At 37.9% G+C, this 23,275-nt stretch overlaps 1 protein-coding gene across 2 annotated transcripts in view; it reads left to right on the top strand.

The window, feature by feature from the left end:
* The window catches only part of rdo (leucine-rich repeat domain-containing protein reduced ocelli), a 423,162-nt gene that overhangs the window by 346,533 nt on the left and 53,354 nt on the right, over positions 1-23,275 (top strand). For both annotated transcript variants that reach the window (XM_073971011.1, XM_073971012.1), the window contains exons 5-8: positions 8,663-8,790; positions 21,619-21,762; positions 21,871-21,975; positions 22,083-22,209. In XM_073971011.1, the coding sequence (XP_073827112.1) occupies positions 8,663-8,790; positions 21,619-21,762; positions 21,871-21,975; positions 22,083-22,209 (504 nt within the window). The remainder of the gene's footprint in view (positions 1-8,662; positions 8,791-21,618; positions 21,763-21,870; positions 21,976-22,082; positions 22,210-23,275) is intronic.

Here is a 23,275-nt window from a genome sequence, read left to right as displayed (position 1 = left end):
ATTTGGTCCTTACTTTACACATTGTAATGTATCTTCCAGATATAGATCATGTCCGAATATGGACTGTATTTATCCACTCCTTCGGGTACCTCCCACACAAAATTTCGGATAAATTCACTTTAATACCATATGTAGTGGCTGGAGCGTATGGAAACTCTCGAAGCTTTGAGCTTTTATCCTAGTCGATATTTTTGTGGGAAGTTCATACGCCCGAAATTTTGCATACATTTTTTCGAGAAAAATAGTACTTTAATTCACACAGGCTGGGGGTATATCTCTGTTAAAACTCATGTCATTCACAATAAAATATCAAATTTTTCATCTTACTTCCAAAATTATTAGCTACATTGGGTAGATGCAATTAAACTGAACCGATTTGGTAGTGCAAGTGTTTATATATATATATATATATATATATATATATATATATATATATATATATATATATATATATCTATATATATATAAAATTCTTCGAGACTGCCATGATGTTCGAAATTAAACTCCTCCGAAACGGCTGGACCGAATTCGATGAAATTTTGTATGTGGAGTTTTTAGGTCTGAGAATAGGTTTTTAGCTATTTTTTATACTTTTATACCCCCACAAAATTTTTTAAGAAAACGTGAAATCAAAGATAATTTTGAACGTATTGTTTGAAAATTGATTGCAATACTATGGTAATAACTGTTTTGATCCTGAGTGGTCATCTCGGAAGTGGAATATCGCGGTCAGTCCAATTTTTTTTAAAATGTATTTATAGGTAATATCCTCAATTTTAGTAAGCGTGACTACAAAAACGCTTTAAGCACTGGTTTAATAATTGGGAAAGCGCGATCAACCCCACATTTTGGAATACACTACAACCCAAATAACGTTAAATGTCCCTTGGCCGAAATTCCAAAAAATCGATTGAGAAATCAGGCAAAACATAATTTCAAAGATGGTTAAATAACTAGAACGTCTAAAAAATGTACATTGGTCACTAAAGCGATGGCCCAGCAATTCGGTGCATCTATAACTTATCTAAATGTATATAGGGTTCTTTATGACTGACATTATTTTCTAAATTAAACTTCCGAATCGGCTGGACCGAATTGGATGAAATTGTGCGTAGGTTCATAAGGTGGTAGAATACCGAAAATGGAGGGTGTGGGGGACCTCCCCAACAACGGGTTTTAACAAATCGCTAAATATCAGAGATTATTAGACGTATTGGTACTTAATACAATTGCAATTGTGGCATCTGCCATTAATGGGGGTTTTGGAAGCAGTATACCGCGATTGCGTCCAATTTTTGTAAGCTTTATTCTTACTGATTAGATTTATAAATTTAGTAAGTAAGACAGCAAACATGGCATGAACATTGACTTCAGTGCTTGGAATAACTCGATCAAGACCACGTTTTTTTAATACAGCAAACTCTGGATAAACCCAATAGCATTTTTAAGTCATTTTTAATGAATCACAGATGTTTTCATGTTTAGGAGTGCAAAATAATAACGTGTTCAATGTAACATCTCTCTGCTAACAAGAAGTAAAAACGACGTTAAGTTCGACCGGCCCCAACTTTTATGCACACCACCATAAATTATATTGAAATCAGGTTTAAGCCATTCCGGTTGAATAATGGGCTAAAACATTCAAAATCCCCAAAAAATCGGTACCGACAATTATCTACTAAAATATTAGATAACTCCAAGGAAGACCAAATATCATATATAGCCATTACTGTTGAATAATGCCGCTAAAACCTTGAAAATCGGAAGGTATCGTTCAATGAAGGCTACATAAAAAACTTCTACCGAATATTCTATGCGGGAATGTTTTATACCCACAATGAAGACAACACACCAAATAGCCATTAGTTGGGATAGCCATTTCGGTGGGTGCCATAGCCATTTCGGTGGGATAATGAGACTAAAACCTCCAAATTATCGAAACTCGGGAGGTACCGTCCTATATGCCGATAATTCTCTGTAGAATTGGTTTATACCCCCAAGGGAGACGAAGTACTAATTATAGCCATTTCGTATGAATTATGTGGCTATAAACTTGAAAATACCGAAGATCGAGAGGTACCGTTCAATGAAGACTATTTAGAAACCAGGACCTCTAACGAATATTCTATGTTTTATACCCACACTGAATACTAAATACCAAATTGCAGCCATTTCGGTGCGATAATGAGACTAAAACCTCCAAAATATCGACACTCGGGCGGCACCGTTCTAGGGTAGTTCTCTCAAAACGTGGACCTATGCTGATAATCCTTTACAAAAATGCTTTATGCCTCTAAGGGAGACTAAATTCCAAAGTATTGTCATTTCGGTAGGATAATGCTGATAAAACCTTGAAGATTCCGAAAATCGTTAAGTCAGTCGGTGCTATATCAAAATGTAGACTGATATAACCAATTTTCAATACCAAACATGCTACGGGAACAAATAAAAACTTCTGTACCAAATTGAAAACCTCTATGTTAAATATCGCGAGCTGTATCTTGATTTCGACAGAGAGACGGACATCGTTATATTCACTTATTTTTTATGTTGATCACGAATATATACTTTATAGGTTCTCCGACGAATATTCCGATGTGTTACAAACAGAATCATAAAGTTAATTATACCCTTCATATTATGGTGGAGGCTTTAATTAAAGTAATTTTATATTTTACATCTGTAGATACCATTGCATGAGGGTTATACCAAAACGTCGATTTATCGTCAATTCAGTTAGAATATCTAGAGGTATCAATATTAGATAGATACATTGTAGATAGATTACTAAGCCTTACACGGAAATCCAAAACGACGGGCCAGCAACGCGGAACCGGGTCAGCTAGTATATATATAAAATTCTTCGAGACTGCCATGATGTTCGAAATTAAACTCCTCCGAAACGGCTGAACCGAATTCAATGAAATTTTGTATGTGGAATTTTTATGTCTGAGAATAGGTTTTTAGCTATTTTTAATACTGGTCAGTGGAGTGTCAATTTTTTTATGAAAACGTCAAATCAAAGATATTTTTGAACGTATTGCTTAAAAATTGTTGGCAATACGATGGCAATAACTGTCTTGATCCTGAATGGTCACCACGGAAGTCGAATATCTCGGTCAGCCCATTTTTTCAAAGAATGTATAATTATAGATAATATCCTTAATTTTAGTAAGCGTGACTACAAAAACGCTATAAACTCTAACTTTAATGAGTGGGAAAGCGCGATCAACCCCACATTTTGGAATACAGTAGAACTCCGATAATGTTAAACGACGCTTGACCGAAATTCCAAAAAATCGATTGAGAAATCAGGCAAAACCTAATTTGAAAGATGGTTAAATAACAAGAACGCCTTAAAAATGTGCATTGGTCACTAAAATGACGGTCCACCAATGCGGTGTATATATAATCTTTTTAAATTTATATAAAGTTCTTTAAGACTGACATGATGTTCTAAATTAAATTTCCAGCCGATTCGAACCGACTTTGATGAAATTTTATATGTAGTTTCATAAGGTGGGAGAATACCTTAAATAAAGGGTGTGGGGGACCTCCCCCACAACGGGTTTTAACAAATCCCGAAATCTTAGAAATTATCAGACGTATCAGTCTGGTCTCCGTCATTAATGTGTGTTTTGGAAGCAGAATACCGCGTCCAATTTTTGAAAACTTTATTCTTACTGATTAGATTTAAAATTCAGTAAGTGGGACTGCAAACATGCCATGAACATTGACTTTAATGCTTGGAATATCTCGATCAACACCACGTCTTTAAAATTTTAGATAAATCCAACTATAATTTTGAAGTCATTTTTATAAATCACTGATGTTTTGATGTTTAGGAGTGTTATATAATAACATGTTCAATGAAACAGCACTTTTTTAACAACAAGTTCGACGACGTTAAGTTTGACCGGCCCGAACTTTTATACCCACCAGCATAAATAAATATTGAAATCAGGTTTCAGCCATTTCGGTTGAATAATTTGGCTAAAACATTAAAAATCCCCAAAAAGTCGATAGGTATCGTTTTATGTCCAACGTGTATTTATATTGACAATTCTCTGCTAAAATATTTGACACCTCCAAGGGAGACTAAATACCAAATATAAACATTTCTGTTGAATAATGCCGCTAAAACTTTGAAATTACTGAAAATCGGAAGGTATCGATCAATGGAGGCTACATACAAAGCGTCTACCGAATATGCTACGCGGGAATGTTTTATACCCATAATGAAGACTAAACACCAAATCGTAACCATTTCAGTGGAATAATGACACTAAAAATTCCAAAATATCGAAACTCGGGAGGTACCGTCCTATGGTAACTGTATTATAACTTGGACATATGCCGATAATTCTGTTTTTACTTCCAAGGGAGACTAAGTATCAATTATAGCCATTTTGTATGAATAATGTGGATATAAACTTGAAAATACCGAAGATCGAGAGCTACCGTTACATGAACATTATGAAAACCTGTACCTTTACCAAATATTCTATGTTTTATACCCACACTGAAGACTAAATACCAAATTGTGGGATAATGAGACTAAAACCTCCAAAATATCGAAACTCAGGAGGTACCGTTCTAGGGTAGCTCTATCAAAACGTAGACCTATGCCTATAATTCTTTGCAGAAGTGTTTTTTGCCTCTAAGGGAGAATAAATACCAAATTATTGTCATTTTATGTCAACCAAGTTTTAATACCAACCATGCTAAGAGTAATAAATATAAACTTCCGTACTAAAATATGTTAAAGATCGCGAACTGCATCTTGATTTCAACATATAGGCGGACATCGTTATATCGACTTATTTGTTATGCTGATCACGAATATATACATACTTTATAGGTTCTCCGACGAATATTCCGATGTGTTACAAACAAAATCATAAAGTTAATTATATCCTTACACATCTTATGTTCGAGACTATAATTAAAGTAACATTCTATTTTACATCTGGAGATACCATTTCATGAGGATTATACCAAAACATCGACTTCGAAAATCTAGAGGGATCAAAATTAGATAGATAAATTGTAGATAGATTACTTAGGCTTACACGGAAATCCAAAACGACGGGCCAGCAACGCGGAACCGGGTCGGCTAGTATGACTATAAAAAAGAAATTAAAAACAAATTTAAAATCGAGTTTATAACGACAAATGTTTACCCGTTAAAGAGGTTAACTTCCATGGTAGTGATTTTTACCTAATACCTGTCTATTTAAATTGCACCAAATGGAAGAAATATTTTGACCAGTTTGAAGCCTTTTTGTCGGATTTTGCTCCATCAAACTTTTGCATTTTTTGTTGACATGAACGCGAGAATGGGAAATAATCAGATCTTATATAACAACACACTACAAAATATATTTCATATCTATATACAAAGACATTCTAAAGATTCAGCCGTAAATTCACGAGGTAAACAACTATTGAACTTGATCGAAAATATGGGTGGCATTATTGTCAATGGCAGAGTAAATGGGGACATTGACGGAGAGTACAGTTTTTCCGGTGTAATAGGATATTCCTCAATAGATTATTGCATCTGTTGTCCTTTTTCTTACAGTATATAGATAAATTCAGTATTCCTTTTAAATCATGTTCAGACCATATGCCACTATGTCTTTAGTTGAAAATTTTCACTCCTATAATAAAAAAAATGGGAAGTGTTTAGAAAGGTTGTATTGGAATAAGAAATATGAAGTACAATATATTCAAGCCCTAAACTCTATTTCTTTAGATCAAAGTGTTATCAATAATACAACTGTCGATGACATACTTATCTTTATTACTAATTCAATAAAAACAGCTCAAAGTCGTAAAAAGAACAGAAAGTTCTTTGAACCAGGGCAAAAATGGTTTGACTGGTCTCAGAGATCAACAATGCTTAACCGTCTAAAGTTATGTAGAAGAGAAAATTCCCCGATTAATAGATCGCTTTATCAGTCTGCGAAAAGCAGTTTTCGTAAGTTGTGCATAAAAAAGAAACTTGACGATATTCAATAATAACCTAAAAAAATTAGACCGAGTAAATAGTAGCAAAGGTTGGTGGAATATATGCAAGTCCTTGAGGAACCCTAAAAACAATGTGAAAGGAAACATAGATTCTGATGACTTTAAACAATATTTTAGTTCCCTTTTATATAACCCCGATGAATTTCAAAGCATAAATTGGTGTGTACCACTTATTACAGACCCCTTTCTGGACTCCCCTTTTGAGCTCATTGAACTTTACAATGTTGTTAAAAGTCTGAAATTGAATAAATCTCCTGGCCAGCATGGTATCCAATATGAATTTTATAAATATGCTCCCCGAAGCTTTCTGCAAAAGTTAATATGCGATTTCAATAAAATATTTCTTAGGGAAGAAATTCCATTCTCTTTCACTGAGTCTATACTAATACCACTCCATAAGAAAGGTAAAGTAAATATCGTAAGCAACTATAGGGGTTTGTCTCTCATCGATTGCATATGTAAAATATTCAACTCAATATTGTTAAATAGATTAAGAAATTGGCTATCAACTCATAATATTTTAAACGAATTCCAGGCTGGCTTTAGGAAGAACTATTCAACAATTGATAATAACTTCAATTAAGTTAGTGTTGTTAACCTAAACCAATTAAAATACAAAGCGACATATGCATTTTTTGTTGATTTCTCTTCGGTATTTGATTTAATACCAAGAAATAGCTTATTTTATAAACTCTGCGCCTAAGGACTATCAACAAAATTCGTTACAATACTAAGATTGCTGTAAAGCAATACTAACAGCAAAATATTGGACGGCTATACTTACTCCGAGTATTTTACTGTAAGCTCCGGTGTAAAGCAAGGATGCATCCTTATCCCAATACTATTTTCTTTATACGTCAATGATTTGCCGAATATTCTCCCGGGTGTTATAAATGTTGCAGACGTCAATGTTAAAATATTACTCTATGCCGATGACATAGTACTGCTCTCTGAATCGTCCAATGAACTGCAATAAATAATCAATGTCCTACAAGATTACTGCTCTCTATGGAGCTTAAAAGTGAATTTATCAAAATCTAAAGTAATGGTTTTTAAAAAAAAGTCCGAGATTACCTTTTAATATACAGTTTCAATACAACAACCATGACATTGAAATTGTCAATAGCTACACATATTTTGGTTTTGAAAACTCATATCACCTTTCTTTCAAGAATCATTTGAAAAACAAGCTTTCAATGTCTAAAATGGAAATCAATTCTGATTGGCCAAATTATATGCAAAATCCACGAATCTCTCAGACAAACAAATTAAACATATTTGATTCCTGTGCTAAATCAGTAATGTGTTATGCTTCGGAAGCTTAGGGATATACTAAATACGATGATATTGAGAAGTTATTTCGTTTTTTCATCAAGAAAATCCTATATCTCCCCAATCAATACCTATGCACATTTCGATGTTTCACTCAGCGGCCATTGTGTGCCGTCCGTTGCATCTCACAATGCCAAAAAGCTTAAAGTGGGTAAAAGTCGCGCAATGTTCATACGATTTTGATACGCATCCGGTTTCATTAGCGCCCATCAAAAATACGTCAATATACACCTATGTCAAATACATTCTTTAAGAACCGCGGATGTGCCTCCACATTCAATTTTGCGTAAAAGACCGGTATTACTTGCGTATCTCTGTAATTTATTACACGCGTTTTAGCAAATATTATAATCGCGTATAAAGCAATCAATTCCATTCCAAGAAATCGGAAGGGAACATAAAAAACTTGTTGGCTTCAACCCATTTTTACCAATTTTTCTACATTGATGCCAACACAGCTTCCACGAATATTAATGTTAATGGTCGATATTATGGGATCCCTCCTAAAACACTTCATTTTGAAGAATTTCAGTCATACTAAATATAATATGTTAACAGTTCGCGAATTCTGAATGGGTGAAACTCGGATTCATCGATTGTAAAACATTTGTGGTTTTTACCATATATTGAAGTTTTAAAGCTTCTACAGTTTTTTTTACCTCTTAAAGGACTATTTTATACTCTATTTAAATGTAAAAATAATTTAAATCAAATCCCTTAAACTGATTAAATCTCGTAACTTAAATCCGTTTCCAATACAGTATTCTCCCTTTAAAATTAATAATTAAGTATATTTATTTTTGTTGAATATTTTTCTTACGGCTATTAATTAAAGTTGTTTTCACTTCTTCTTTTTCACTGTATATTTCCATGTAATACCACCAACACTCATACAACTGGCTATGGTCATGGTAAATGACAATCATACGTACGGGCTGAATATATGAATCGGCATATATTAAAATCTTTTATGGTAAACATAAATGGATGTTGGTGATTTCTGTATGTTAAAATAAATAAATAAAAACGCCAAACCAACCATCAATGTCGTTGTTAACTGCGGCCCATTTGCTGCTTCAATGATGGGATACTGGACGTTATATAAAATACCACCAACATTGTCGTCATCATCAACGCCTCATCATCTTTATGGTTGCTGCGGTTTTGTCTGTCGCTGATATAAAATGTTCGTCATCTGCGTCGTCGTCGTGGTCGTTCTTGTTGTCCTGATTACCATTCTTCTGCTCATTTGAATTGACAAACCAACAAAAAAAAAACGAATGTTGCGAAAATGCAGATTTCTCACGGAATAATATTTCATTGGTACAGCAGAGCCATTTTCGTGGACAAAATAACCTACTGGAATTGGATTTATCGAAGAATAAGATAATTACTATGGCCAGTTCGGTATTTTGTAATTTAACGGTAAGTGGAAAAAAGTAAAAAAATATATATAAGCAAATACTATATAGCTGAAAAAAATTTAAAATTTTGCAGTGGTTCGCAGGGATTAGGGGGATCGGTTTATTAAATAATCACTGAAAAGGGAAATGAAATATCTTTATTGAAAAACGTTGTATTCAAAACAGGCAGGACAAAGTAAATGATCAAAGGGGAAGGAAATCTACTCATAATTTTTGCCACTAAATGGACTACCATTGGACTATTTTCAGTTTTTAAAACATTAAGCGTATATAGGTTATTTTTACCGTGTGACTTAGGGGATAGAAAATATACCAAGAAACGGTCCGGAACGGCCTTAACTAAACTAACCCGACGCCGAATTTAGTAACGTACTATGAAAAAAACTGATGTCTTTGGTACAGGCACATCCTCCTATAGGGACCAGCGCTCGGGATATGGAGTGTGCTAGGGATATCCCAGAAAATGGTTTTGAATGTATACCGCCCGGCCAAGATGAGTTAAAGAAAGCAATAAAAAAACCTCGTCTACTTCGGCACCGCCATAAACACAACATAAAACATCACTTGTGTTGGTGTCGCTGAGATGCAACGGGTGCCGTGGATGGGTGCATTTCAGGAACTGTTCAGGCCTGACCTTCCTATGGGAGAATTGCGTGCTGCGCCAACATGATCCCCAGTGAGTCTTCATCATCATCATCATCGGACTATGAAACTCCCCCGCAATCTCCCCAATAGAAGTATCAGCCGCAGCCGTTAACACCGCGTATTGCTGTTACGAACGAAGCTGAACAACAACTGCAGTCTTCGGAGTTGTGATGTATACAACGTTCTTCGTCTGGATCGTACGAGAAGAGGGGGTGTTGGACTTGCATTTCTACTGCACCAGTATGTCCAGTACAGACCTATATTGCCTAAGCTAAACTCTAGGGACCCATACTTGGAGGGTATGGGGGTAGCGGTGAGGTGTGGAACCGCCGAGATGGAACTGCTGAATGTGTATATCCCGCCGATTAATAGCTGCGCTCCACGTTGTTCGCCTAACAATAGACCTCTGCTGAGAGGCTGAGCCTAGGGGATTTAAATGCGCATCATAATTTATGGCATTCAGCCCAAGGGAGAGGGCAAAGATCTGACTGAGCAAATAGATTGCTTCACATTCTAGAGGACTCTGCCACAGTTCGTCTGACATATCCATCGTGTCACCCGGTCTGACGAATGACGTGACATGGCAACCCGTCATTTCCCTTGGTTCGGACCATCTCCCAATCCTCATCTCCATCAATAGACCACCAGACTTCATAACCTCTGAACGCCTTACTTTCATTAACCATGGGGAAGTTGATTGGCAAGGTTTCAGAGAGTTCACTAACCAACGCTTCAGAGAACTGCTCAATCCCTGTGATGTTCTGGTAGCAGAGAAAATTCCGAGACATCATCACTACTGCAGCCGCTAGCTATATTCCTGCTGGTCGAATATCTGAAATAAAACCTAATTTCCCAGCAGAGGCGACGGGATTAGCTAATGAGCGTGATGAGCTTCGTACTAACCCTAACGACCCCAGAGTCAGGGAACTGACAATGGAAGTCAATAGATCAGTCAGCGAACACAAGCGGAAAAAGTGGCTAGAAGATCTAAAGTTCTGCAACATTGGAGCCGGCTGTAATAAATTGTGGACAACGGTTAAGGCGCTATCGAACCCTGGTAGGAGAGACGATCGGACATCTGTCACGTTTAACGGCGTGGCTGTGACAGATCCGAAAAGGTGCGCTGGCTATTTCTGCCGACAATTGATCGATCACTCCGATAGCGACCGGGCGAAGAGAAGTGTTTTGCGTCGTTTGCGATATCTTCCAGCCGAGGAAGAACCGCCACAATTTACGATGGATGATGTTGCAGATGTTAACCGAGGCGCAAAGTCATCCAAAGGGCTTGGACCTGACGGAATATCTATGGTGATGCTAAAACAGCTGGATGACCCAGGAGTCGAGTATTCAAGTAAGGTCCTCAACTTATCGCTAACCACCCTAATAGTTCCCGATGCCTGGAAGATGGGCAGGGTGGTCCCGCTGCTGAAACCAGGCAAGAACGCCAGCAAAGGTGAATCATATAGGCCGATTTCACTTCTATCGCCAGTAGCAAAGATACTCGAGGCGTTACTCCTCCCCAACATCAGAACGTGTATTTCAGTTGCGGATCATCAACACGGGTTCTGTTAGCAGCATAGTACCACAACAGCACTGCACGCCTTTTCCCCATATATTGGACGAGGACTGAACCAGGACAAACCATGCCACAGAACAGTGATGGTAGCATTGGATCTGACCAAAGCGTTTGATACGGTCAGCCATGCTAGGCTGTTTGAGGATATCGAGAATACTACCCTCCCGCCTTGTCTGAAACGTTGGGCCATCAAATATTTATGTGGTCGCCAGTCATACGTGGAATTCAGAGACAGGAAGTCCAAACCCCGTTGAGTGAAGAAGAGAGTTCTCCAAGAAGGGGTGATATCTCCGGAACTGTTTAACCTCTAGCTTTCTGCAACTTTACGCCCTAACGACGGCATTGAGTTAATTACGTACGCGGATGATTGTACACTCATGGCGTCCGGTCTCAATCTTGTAGAGTTCTTCCAGGCGAGGAATATGAAAATATTCACCACTAAGTCAACAGCAACATTGTTCACCACATGGACGGCGCAAATGAAGCTCCCACTGAATGTGCAGATCGACGGTTCAATTATTACGACCACAAACGACCCCAAAGTTCTGGGGGTCACATTCGATAGCATGTACAGGTCGTCCGAGCAAGCTACAGTTATCTGCGATAAGTTGTGAAACAGGAACAAGGTCTTCAAGTCAATAGCCGGCAGCACTTCGGGTGCGGATAAAGAAATCTTGTTAACCATATATAACGGGATAAGTCGGTCTGTGGTAAGCTATGCGGCGCCAGTGTTGTTTGCTAACGTAAGTGATAAGCAATGGGATAACTTACAAAACTGCCAGAACGGTGCCCTGAGCCTGGTGACACCTCATGTCTTCAGTGGACCATTTACATGAGGAGACCCAGATCCTGCCGGTGCGTCGAAACAACAGGATGTTGACTTGCTTGGATGCTATATGCAAGACCATCCAAATCACCATCTGGTGGTGAATCCTCCCTGTCAGGGAGGATTATCGTGATCTGGAAAGGGAGGTCCAGAGATATAAAAGAGAACCCCTAGATCAACGTTCTTATCGACAGGTTTGAGAGATGTTCACACTGATGCGGTCGCTGAGGCTCTAGAAGCCTATAGTCGGAATATCGTCCTCGAAGATTATCCACCACCCGTGGCGGCAGAAGAGCAACGTCTGCCAAGGCAAATGAGAGTCGTTTTGGCACAACTAAGATCTGGATAGTGCAGCCGCCTCAATTCTTAGTGGGCCAAGATTGATGGCACATAGAATATCTGCCCAGCATGCGACACCGGTTCGCATACTACTACGGCTAACCTGACTCCACTCTCACTTTGGACTGATCCTATTCAGGTGGCGTTCTTTCTAAGCTTGGATCTTGAGGCAGAGCCGAATCAATAAAATTAGGACATACACATATGTACATGTAGGAGCCGCTACAACAACAGCAACTTGTGAAATACGAAGAACAATAGTGTTGGCCAACAGATAATTCTTTGGACTAAGTAAGCAGCTTAAGAATAAAGCCACATCTCGTCAAACAAAAGTAACACTTAACAAAACACTGATACTGCCTGTGCTAAGGTATGCTTCCGAAGCATGGGTACCTGCGCAAGCAGATAAGGCAGTGCTTAATGTGTTCGAGAGAAAAATTCTTCGAAATATCTACAAGTCAATCTGCGTTGCCGGAAAATGTCGACGTCGAATGAACAACGAGCTGTATCATAAGAATGAGTGATAATGAACCCGCAAAAAGACGTATAAATACGGTCGCATGGCGGCACACGTAGAACTGGAAGGTCAAGACTTCGTTGAAGCGAACAAGTGAAAAGCGGCATCAGAAAACTCCATATCCCAGATTTTGAAAATATAGTAACAAACAGAGAGGATTTGAGATCTTTTCTTAGTTCGGCTTATGGAACAAATGTTCTGTAAAAAGCCAGCTAAATAAGTAAGTGAAGTTATTTTTACCACTGTTGCTCAAAAACATCCTTGCCAGAATAAGCAACAACATGAAAAACACAGTTTTCTGCGAATAATGAATAAGATGTACTGAGCAACAACTCCACTATGCTTAACAACTTACCATGCAACACAATAGCAGCTGCATTCTTTTACTAATAAGATGATTTCAAGCCACCACCGACAAATGCCATACCATTTGGGCGCCCTTGTTCGCACATGTTCACTGTTTCCGGCATTCCACACAGAAATTTACATCATTAATGAAAATAACCAACATGTGAGTTCCTTTTGTGCCCTGCCACCACTCTAGCATAAAAATAATTCACTGCGGTTAAAAGAGAAAGAGGACAAAGAACCGAAAATGTCCTTAATATCATGATATCATTTTCCGAATATGAGATTTAATACAACTACTAAAGGATTTTTTCAATTTTCTGACAATATTAAATCACAGTCGTTTATCTTCATAACATTGTCGCAAATTCTACGAAAGGGGGGTAGTATATCTTTTTTTTGTTTTTGAAAATGGTAAGGATGAGGTAGAAAACAAATTTTAATCCTTACCGAAAAAAAACAGTACGAACTTTTCGTTGAGAATGTGAGTCCATGTGTATGTATGTGAGTATGTGTGTGTGGGAAAACTTTCAAGTATATTAAGGGCATTTTTTCAATTTTCTCTGTGTTATTTATGAGTTAAGCTTCTGGGTAAAATGTTCAGATTATGTTGTGCACTTTGCACGAGGAATGTGAGAAAAAAAACACACACACAAGAAAAAAGTAGTTGATGTTTTGTACTTTCTTACTTTCATTTTATTTTGTTTTGGTAAATGTATGACCCAATTAAAGAACATAAGTGGAATTTTAAATGTTTTTTTGAGGAAAACTTCGTAATTTTAAGAAGGTTGTTAGAAAAACACTTTATTTGACAAAGTTGTAAATTGAGATTTTCTTGGAAAAATTTAATTAAAGCCGAATTCTTTTTACATTTTAGTGTACAACGCTGGGCTATAAAAAATTTTTTTATTGGAACTCCTATTTCGTAATTTTTTGTAGGATTCGTTTTTACAGTGTTTTATTTAACTTGCTTTGGTGTCTGTTTAGTTCAAATCTGGTAACTCAATTTTGACACAGTTGCAGTTCACCAATCGAACTAAAACTTTGCACACCTTTCAGATTTGAATGACAATACATGAATATGAAATCAAAACCAATGTTGGTCCATTTTATAGTGTTTTAACGGTGTTTTATTGAAATTGCATTTCAAATCTGGTAACTCAACTTTGACACAGTTGTAGTTGACTACTAATCGGACTAAAACCTTGCACACTTTTCAGATTTGGATGACAATACATTAATATGAATTTAAAACAAAGATTGGGCCATTTTACAGTGTTTTAACGGTGTACTATTTAACTTGCATTTCAAATCTGGTAACTCATTTTTGACACAGTTTCAGTTGACCAATCGAACTAAAACTTTGCACACCTTTCAGATTTGGACGAAAATTCATGAATATGAATATCAAAACCAATATTGGTCCATTTTTGCATTTTTTACAGTGTTTTTTTCCGGAGTTTTATTTAGCTTGCTTGTAAAATTTGGTAACTCATTTTCACACAGTTGCAGTTGACCAATCAAACAGAAACTGTGCACACTTTCAGATTTGGATGACAATACATGAATATGAAACCAAATCTAATATGGGTCCATTTTTTCCTATAGCCCATATATAGCGGTACCACCCGATTTAGTTCAAATCTAGTAACTCATTTTTAACGCAGTTGCAGTTGACCAATCGAACTAAAACTTTGCACACCTTTCAGATTTGGATGACAATACATGAATATGGGCCCATTTTTTCCTACAGCCCCCATATAGCGGTACCACCCGATATCAGGTATTTTGTGGATTTTATCTTCATTTTTGCCCGAATTAGCTGTAATTTGGCATTTGGGATTTCCAATGATACAGACATTTCTCCACCAAAAATTGTGAACACAGGTCCAGGTTTTTTGTTTTTACATTCGTACGTTGTATGAATTGCTTTTCTTTTTTCTATCAACTAAACGTCAAACAACATTGCTAATTTACACAAATTTTGTGTAGTAGAAAACAGTAGTTTTTGTTTTTGCTCTCTTAAATTTGGGTAAAATCATGGCACAATTACCAAGGTATCACACCAGCTGTTCGAATATGAAATGTCAAAACCCTTTATACAAAAATTATTTTTGTTGTAATTTCCCCAATAACATAAAGAAAAATTTGACATACCATGTTCAAAATTTTACGATGCCACTACCTGGGTATTTGTGCTAAGGGTACAATTTTTGCTACATTTGGGGTACGGGAACTGTTTTCTAGTATAAATTTTAAAAATAGTTGAATATACATAGTACTACTTTGCAGGTTCTGGAACACAACTATAGTCTGTTGTCTATCAGTCTGTTATAATCAATCTAGCTTCAGCAATAATTATGTTAGAGCGCTATGTTTTGCATGTCAAGTTCGAAAATGGGCTAAATCGGCCCACGTTTTAGTTCAGCCCCCATACAGCGGTACCTCCCGATTTTCGGTATTTTGAGGATTTTAGTCACATTTTTTGACCGAACTACCTGTAATTTAAAATTTGAGGTTCCCAGTGGTCGCAAAACATCTCCACAAAAATTGTCAACATAGGTTCAGGTTTTCATGTAGCCACCATATGACCGTACATGCCGACATTAGGTATTTTAAGGATTTTAGCTACATGTAATTTAACATTTTAAGTTCCTAGAGTTCACAAAACTTCTCCACCAAAAATTGTCAACATAGTTCAACACTTTAAAATTGCCCCTATATAAAGGCCCCAACCGATTGAGGATATTTTTAAATGCATTTTCTGACCTACTTTAAACATTTGTGGTATCCGTGGTCACAAAATAATTATTCCGGCCGGATGAACTTAATACTTTTTAATTGTTTATTATTTAGCTGCAGCAGTTGTCTCCATTCACAACACATTGAATAGCCAGTGCAATTTTGTCCGTCTGTCTATTTGGCTGATTAACATGAAAATATGTCAAGGTCAACATCATGGGTCAGCACAAGGAACCACAAACCTTGAATTAAAACAAATCAATCTTCTTCGTGTAGATGCGTTGGTTTGGCGAAGGCACAATAATGTGTAGTGTCGGTAAGCTTGTATGGTAGGAGTCCCGCTTGATATGTTTTGTTAGTGGTTGGGTTGGTGATACCTATGTCGTCCCACTACTTGACGTAATCCCTCTATAAAAGTTCAGCACTTTTGAGCTTTTGAGTAGAAATCGTCTTAAAGTTTTAACATCTGCACACTTCTCTTATCGTGTTGAAAATACCAAAATACCCTGACCGGCTTTAACATGGAAAAGGCCAGTAGTGGAATTCTGAAACTCATTTTTTGAGTTACCGACAAAAATCGGTAACATTAAAACGAAAAATTAATTATTAATAAAAGTTGACTGCACTGTTGCTATCGGTAGGATTTAACAACAGCTTTATTTTGGTTGTTAACTTACCGAAATATTTCGTTAATTACCGAAACTATAAGCATTTTAATTTTACCGATATTTGTCGGTAACACGAAAAAAGGGGTTACAGAATTCCACTACAGGTCTTAACTTGTTTCTCTTTCATCTCAAGTGGACACAGACCTCATCGTGGTGTCACCTGGGGAGTTGCCTTTAACACCCGTTAAAGGTAGTGAGTTAACATGAGTCGCGCGTTCGCTCATAACAACGTAAAAAACTTGGGTTGAGTGTTGGGCTAGTAACCCATTCCTTCACACGGTGTGCCTTAACCAAATTTAAATGGAAGGTGCATACACCTGGGAAGTTTTTGCAGATTCTGAAACTACAATGCTCATAGAAATATCAAGAAACAAAAAATCGCCGGAGGGATTTGCAAATAAATCGCGATTTAAGTTCTCATTTTTAGGGGTGAAAACCTAAAGTTTCACGATTTTGCTTGGAATCCGCGATTCCTTTGTAAATGGGCCTATGGGTTATAGCTTTGTAAATTCTCCACAAGATTGACCTTTATGGTATTTTCGTAGGTTTTACCGTTTTTGAGATATAGAAGTTCAAATTGAGACAATGCACTGACTGTATCGCCTCCTAAAATTAAACTTATATATCTTGAAAATGGTACAACCTAGGAAAAAATAAATCATACAATCTTGTAGAGAATTTTCACAGCTTCAACATTTTCTATAGTCCCATTTTGATATGACTTGCGGTTTCCAAGCAAAATCTGGAAAACTTAAGATAAGAACCTAAAAATTTGAACTGAACCTATATATCTCAAAACTGGTAAAACCTACGAAAAAAACTAAAGGTCAGTTTTGTAGAGAATTCTGAAAGCTACAACATTTTTTTAGACTCATTTCGATACGACTTGCGGTTTCCAAGCAAAATCGTGAAATCCTAACAAAACCCTAAAATTGTGAATTTTGATCGCGATTTATTTAAAAATCCCTCCGGCGATTTTTTCTGTTTTTTTATTTTTCTTATCTATGAACATTGCTGTTTCAGAATCCACGAAATCTTCCCGTGTGTAAGCGGTTTTCATCAAAAGTTAGCATGATATTGTTTTATAAGGAGGCGATACAGTCAGTGCATTGTCTAAATTTGAACTTCTATATCTCAAAAACGGTAAAACCTACGAAAATATCATAAAGGTCAATATTGTGGAGAATTTTCACAGCTACAACTTGTGTTGGTTCCATTTACATAGGACTCGCGGTTTCCAAGCAAAATCATGAAAACCTAAAGAACGCCTAAAAATGTGAACTTAAATCGCGATTTATTTGAAAATCCCTCCGGCGATTTTTTTTTGTTTCTTGATATTTCTCATCTATGAGCATTGTAGTTTCAGAATCTGCAAAAACTTCCCAGGTGAAAGCACCTTCTATTTAAATTTGGTTAAGGCACACCGTGTCCATATAGCAACATTCTATGAAAAAATAAAGAAAAACAAATCACTCTAAAGTTGACCAACCCCGCAAACGTTTTAAGGGCCATACTCTTCGAATCTGCTCCTGGAATATTCGCACTATTAATAGAAAAGGTGCAGTTCACACATTGGCAGTTGTACTTGAAAAATACAAGGCCGAAATTACTGTCATACAGGAAATTCGGATTCCTAGTCGGAGGTCAAAAGATCTGGTCTACAGCTTCACCCCAGTGAATGAAAGACTTTCTTATATACAGATAAAAGCTAAATTCTTCAACAAGGACGAATAGGCCAAAGATATATTTTACGAGCACTTAGCAGTAACATTTGGTCGTTGTTCTGTCAATGACAATAAAAATTAAGCTATTTAATCCCAAAATATCTTTGGTCCAACCGTCGGGAAATTCCCCCCTGGTAAAACATTTGACAATGGAATGAGGTTGATAGACTTCGCATGTTCCACTCAACTGGACCAACGCGTAGCACACAAGGGAGGTATCGGGAGAAAATGAGAGAGGAGTAACGTATTTTCCGCAGGAAAAAGGAAGAAATGCAAAAGTGGGAGTGCGAAAAAATCGAAATGTACAGAAGCCAGAATGAAGTACGAAAATTCTACCAAAGAGTGAAACATCAAATTGATGGCTTTGTTACAGGCACTGTAACGAGGTTTTGTCGTCGGCTGGGGTAAGGCCAGTCGCGTCCAGGGTCTCCATAAGGACCCACTAAACCTTGTCGAATTATAAGACTTGTATTCTCCCTTTCCTGGGGATTTCATTCAGAGTTTATTGATCTAAACAATAGTTTACAATTACTCGGGAATATATACGATAAGAATATGTTTAATTGGTATGAATCAATTGTTGGGGTGAAGGTGACCAGGACTGGGACTCGTGAGCTGGGCTTCGTGATGAGTGGACGTATCAAGACAGTGGTTATCCTTACTTTTGCGACTCGTTGGAATCGGTGGTTGTTGATTTGTTTGCTGTTTGCCGAAATCTGTGAGGTTATCCCCCGCTAGTTCGTAGATAGTCGGAACCTGGTGTGTTGGTGGCGGTAATCAGGATGCCGTTTTGGTGATAATCGGGAAGGGTTATATATAATCAGGAGGGCGGTTAATGGACGTTCGTGGGACCAACGTTCGATGCAACAGGTTGTGTGTGATCGGGTATAAGATGTGTGCGGCAGCCGATTGTTGAATTCGGCAGGAGACTGCTGTTGTTCGGGGGCACGATGGCTTCGGCAGTTGGTTGCTGGTGCTCTGATACAGGATGGGTGCGGCGTTCGGTTGCTAATTTTCGGGCGCACGATGAGTTCGGTGGTGGGAGGTTGATGTACGGGATAGCGGTGTATTCGGCAGTCGGTTGTTGGTGTTCGGGAATACAACGGGTTCGGTGTTCGGTTGGTGATGTTCGGCAACACGATGGGCTCGGTAGTCGGATGTTGACGTTCGGGATAGCGGTGTATTCGGCAGCCGGCTGCTGGTGTTCGGGAATACAACGGGTTCGTTGTTCGCTGTTCGGGAGCACGATGAGTTAGGCGTCCGAACGCTAAATGGGTTAGAGCATTAGTTTAGTGTTATGGCCCAATTCCTAGCATGCGCTAGTGGTTTCTAACTACGGAACAGCTGACCCGAAGGCCCTGTGGAACAGCTGACACGAATGTCCTGTGGAACAGTTGACCCGAAAGCCCTGTGGAACTGCTGACCCGAAGGCACAGTGGAACAGCTGACCCGAAGGCCCTGTGGAACTGCTGACCCGAAGGCCCAGTGGAACAGCTGACCCGAAGGCCCTGTGGAACTGCTGACCCGAAGGCCCAGTGGAACAGCCGACCCGAAGGCCCTGTGGAACTGCTGACCCGAAGGCCCAGTGGAACAGCCGACCCGAAGGCCCTGTGGAACTGCTGACCCGAAGGCCCAGTGGAACAGCCGACCCGAAGGCCCAGTGGAACTGCTGACCCTAAGGCCCAGTGGAACACCCAACCCGAAAGCCCTGTATTTGTATCAGCCACCACAACTTAGTGGGTAGCTCTCAAAGAGTATTCCCAACACTAGGTACCGAGGCGTAAGTTGGCGGACTTAGAGCAACCTTTTGTTCCAGCCCGTGTAGCAAACTCCCTGCAGTAGTAAGCTCACTATTTGCCTCCGAAACTGAAATACTTCAATAACTAGGAGTATGAAGCGAATGAGAATTATTAACCGTATGCAGTGACAACGAGTGTCGCAAAAATACACTGGAGCGAAATTCATTATTGTATGGTCTATTACGGCGTGAGTGTCAGGTAGAAATAGTTGGATGCGGTCAAAGCGCTGACAGTGATGTGGGTAGTTGATAGTACTCGTAGTTGTTGTGTTATGTTCGTGATCATATTTTCACGTTACAGCACGTCCTCCTGTAGAGACCAGCAAGGTAATTTGTTAACACGTAGAAATAGTGTGTCTGAAGAGGAATATGGCATGAACAGGCGATGACATACCAGCCTACATTTTCAAAACCGGAGGCGACATACTGATTAGGTGTATGCATCACTAAGTATCTCCATCTGGCAGCAAGAACGCGTACCCGACGACTGGGACTGGAACATCCTGTGAAGGAGACAAGACTATATGCACTATGCAAGAAGTGAGTCTGGCGGTAAACGTCGAAAAGGCAAAATTGATGGTTTGACGCCATAGAGCTCGGACCAACAGTAAAAGACTTCGTCTACCTCGGCTCCGCCATAAACACAACAAACAACATCACTTGTGAAATAAAGATAAGAATTGTATTGGCCATCCGACTCTACTTTGCTCTTAAGTAAGCAGTTTAAAAACAAAGCCACATCTCGTCAAACAAAAACAACGCTTTACAAAACACTTATACTACCTGTGCTAATGTATGATTCTGAAGTTTGTGTACTTCCGCATGCAGATAAGGCAGTGCTTTGTGGTTTTGAGAGAAAAATTTTTCGAAAGATCTACGGGCCCATCTGCGTTGACGGTGAATATCGACGTCGTACAAACCACGAGCTGCATCTGCTATACAACGACATCAGTAGATAAACGTATCGAGATGAAACGATTGTGTTGGCTAGGCCATATCATAACAATGAGAGATTATGAACCCCCTAAAAGGCGTATAAATACGGACCACATGGCGGTACATGCAAAACTGTCAGGCCAAATCTTCAATGGAGCAAACAAGTGAAAAAAGAGATGTAAAGATGCGGTATTCGAAAAAGCGAAGCAAGAGAATTGAAGATCTTTTCTTCAGCTAAGTAAGTAAGAATATCCAAATCTGAACCGATTTTCACCAAAAGCAGTAGCGTTCTTCCTATGGCTAAAAATTATCTTCCCCAAATTTCTGCTGAATCGGACCTGTACTTTGGAACCTGTACTTTGATCACAAAAATACATGGACAGACGGTCTAAATCGACTCAGAAAGTGAATCTATGTATATCCCCAAAAGGAACTATGGGTCCTTTTACATCTTACATAGAAATACACAAAGACATAATACCTCTTACCACAATGTGTCGTGAATGGTACACAAATATATCCTAACTTGCGATACATTGAATATTAATTTTAAAATAATTTAAACCAAATAGCTACATGTAATTCAGAAATTTTTAGTAGGTTTCCTGCGATTTTATATGTTCACATTAATCCCATTTTAATAAGAGATTTTTGTAACTCCACGTATAATCCCATATTATGGTATTTCTCCATCTTTCTTTCGTTCACAGGAATTACGACGTCTCAATTTGGCAGATAATTCAATTGGTGAATTGGTGCAGCGCATATTTTTCATGTTAAGCAAATTGAAATATTTAGATTTGAGTGGTAATCCATTGCAAGAGCTGCCACCAGATGTCTTTCGTGATGTGCCGGTAAGTGTGTGTCTGGTCTTTCCTCATTTTGGCACGAAAACCTTAACCATGCAAATAATTGACAATGTAACCAATTTTTTCCTCCTCCATCCCTTTTTCCATTTGCAGCAACTGAAAGTATTCAAATGTCGCAATTGTCAATTGAAGAAAATCAATCCACAGCTATACAATTTATTACCACAATTGACTGAACTCGATTTGGGAAGAAATGAGGTATGAAATGTAACAGAACATCTACACGACAAAGTTCGGATGGATTTTTAATGTTGAAATTTGCCAAAAAATTTCCTTAATTTTTTTTTTCTTTTTTTTATTCACAGTTTAAATTTCTTGACAAGGATGAATTTCGTGACATCAAACATTTGAGAAAATTGCAATTGGATGGTAATCAATTGTCTGTGGTTGTCGATGAACTGTTTCGTTCCCAGAAAAATCTTCAACATTTGGGTAAGTTTTCTACATGAATCACTCACTCACTGACAAACATAATGAAACCCCAATGGCCAATTTTGTTCAAAGAAACAACCAATTCAACCAGCCTCCCACCTACCCAGCATTTGAAGAGGAATAGAAATGTTATTGTTGACACAAAAGTTTTCGCATAAGAAATTTATTTAAGGAGGATTTTTGTATAACTTTTAAGTAATTTTTTATGTGAATGGTTGGAATTTTTGGTTAGCCAATGGGGTTTTTGAATTTTTATTGTGGCTTAATTTTTTTATGGCACAGTGGTGGCAAATAGAAGAAATAATGGAAATTAGTTTTTTTAACTTTAAAAGAGATTGTAATATTAAAACAATTTTTTCAAAATAATAAAAAAAAGTTAGGTACTTTTATAACCTAACTTTTTTTATTAAAATATGAGACACGGTGTTTCTAAAGTTTACATCGGAAATGGGCCTGAGTTCCGCCCATTTCTATTCCTTTCGAAATATGTTTACATTTTTTGCATGTTCCTGGCGTTTACATACAATTTACAGATATGGTGTATTTTGAGACCTACAGTAAAAATTTTGTAGAATATTTTGAACTGATATGATCACATTTTAAAGGAGGTTTTATACGATTTTGAAAAAAAGGGACCAAAAAGACCCCTTTGATGAACCGCATAGAGGTAAATAACAAATAAATAACAAAAATATTCCGCACATCCTCCTCTATAAAGTTGTCAAAGACACTTACTTACTTACTTAGCTGGCCTTTTACAGAACATTTGTTCCATAAGCCGAACTAAGAAAAAATCTCCAATCCTCTCTGTTTGCTGCTGTATTTTCCCAATCTGGGATATGTAGCTTTGTGATATCTCGTTTCACTTGTTCGCTCCAACGAAGCTTTGGCCTTCCAGATCTGCGAGAACCTACATGCGGCCCGTATTTATACGCCTTTTTAGCGGGTTCATCATCACTCATTCTTATAACATGGCCTAGCAATCGCAATCATTGTATCTCGATTCTTTCAACTATATTGATGTCATTGTATAGTTGATACAGCTCGATGTTCATACGACGCCGAT

This window comes from Musca autumnalis, unplaced genomic scaffold (genome assembly GCF_047663935.1).
Source record: "Musca autumnalis isolate F117 unplaced genomic scaffold, ASM4766393v1 scaffold_2, whole genome shotgun sequence".
Taxonomy (NCBI): Eukaryota; Metazoa; Arthropoda; class Insecta; order Diptera; family Muscidae; genus Musca; species Musca autumnalis.
Note: the sequence above shows the minus strand (reverse complement) of the source record. Positions and strands in the feature narration are given on the sequence as shown.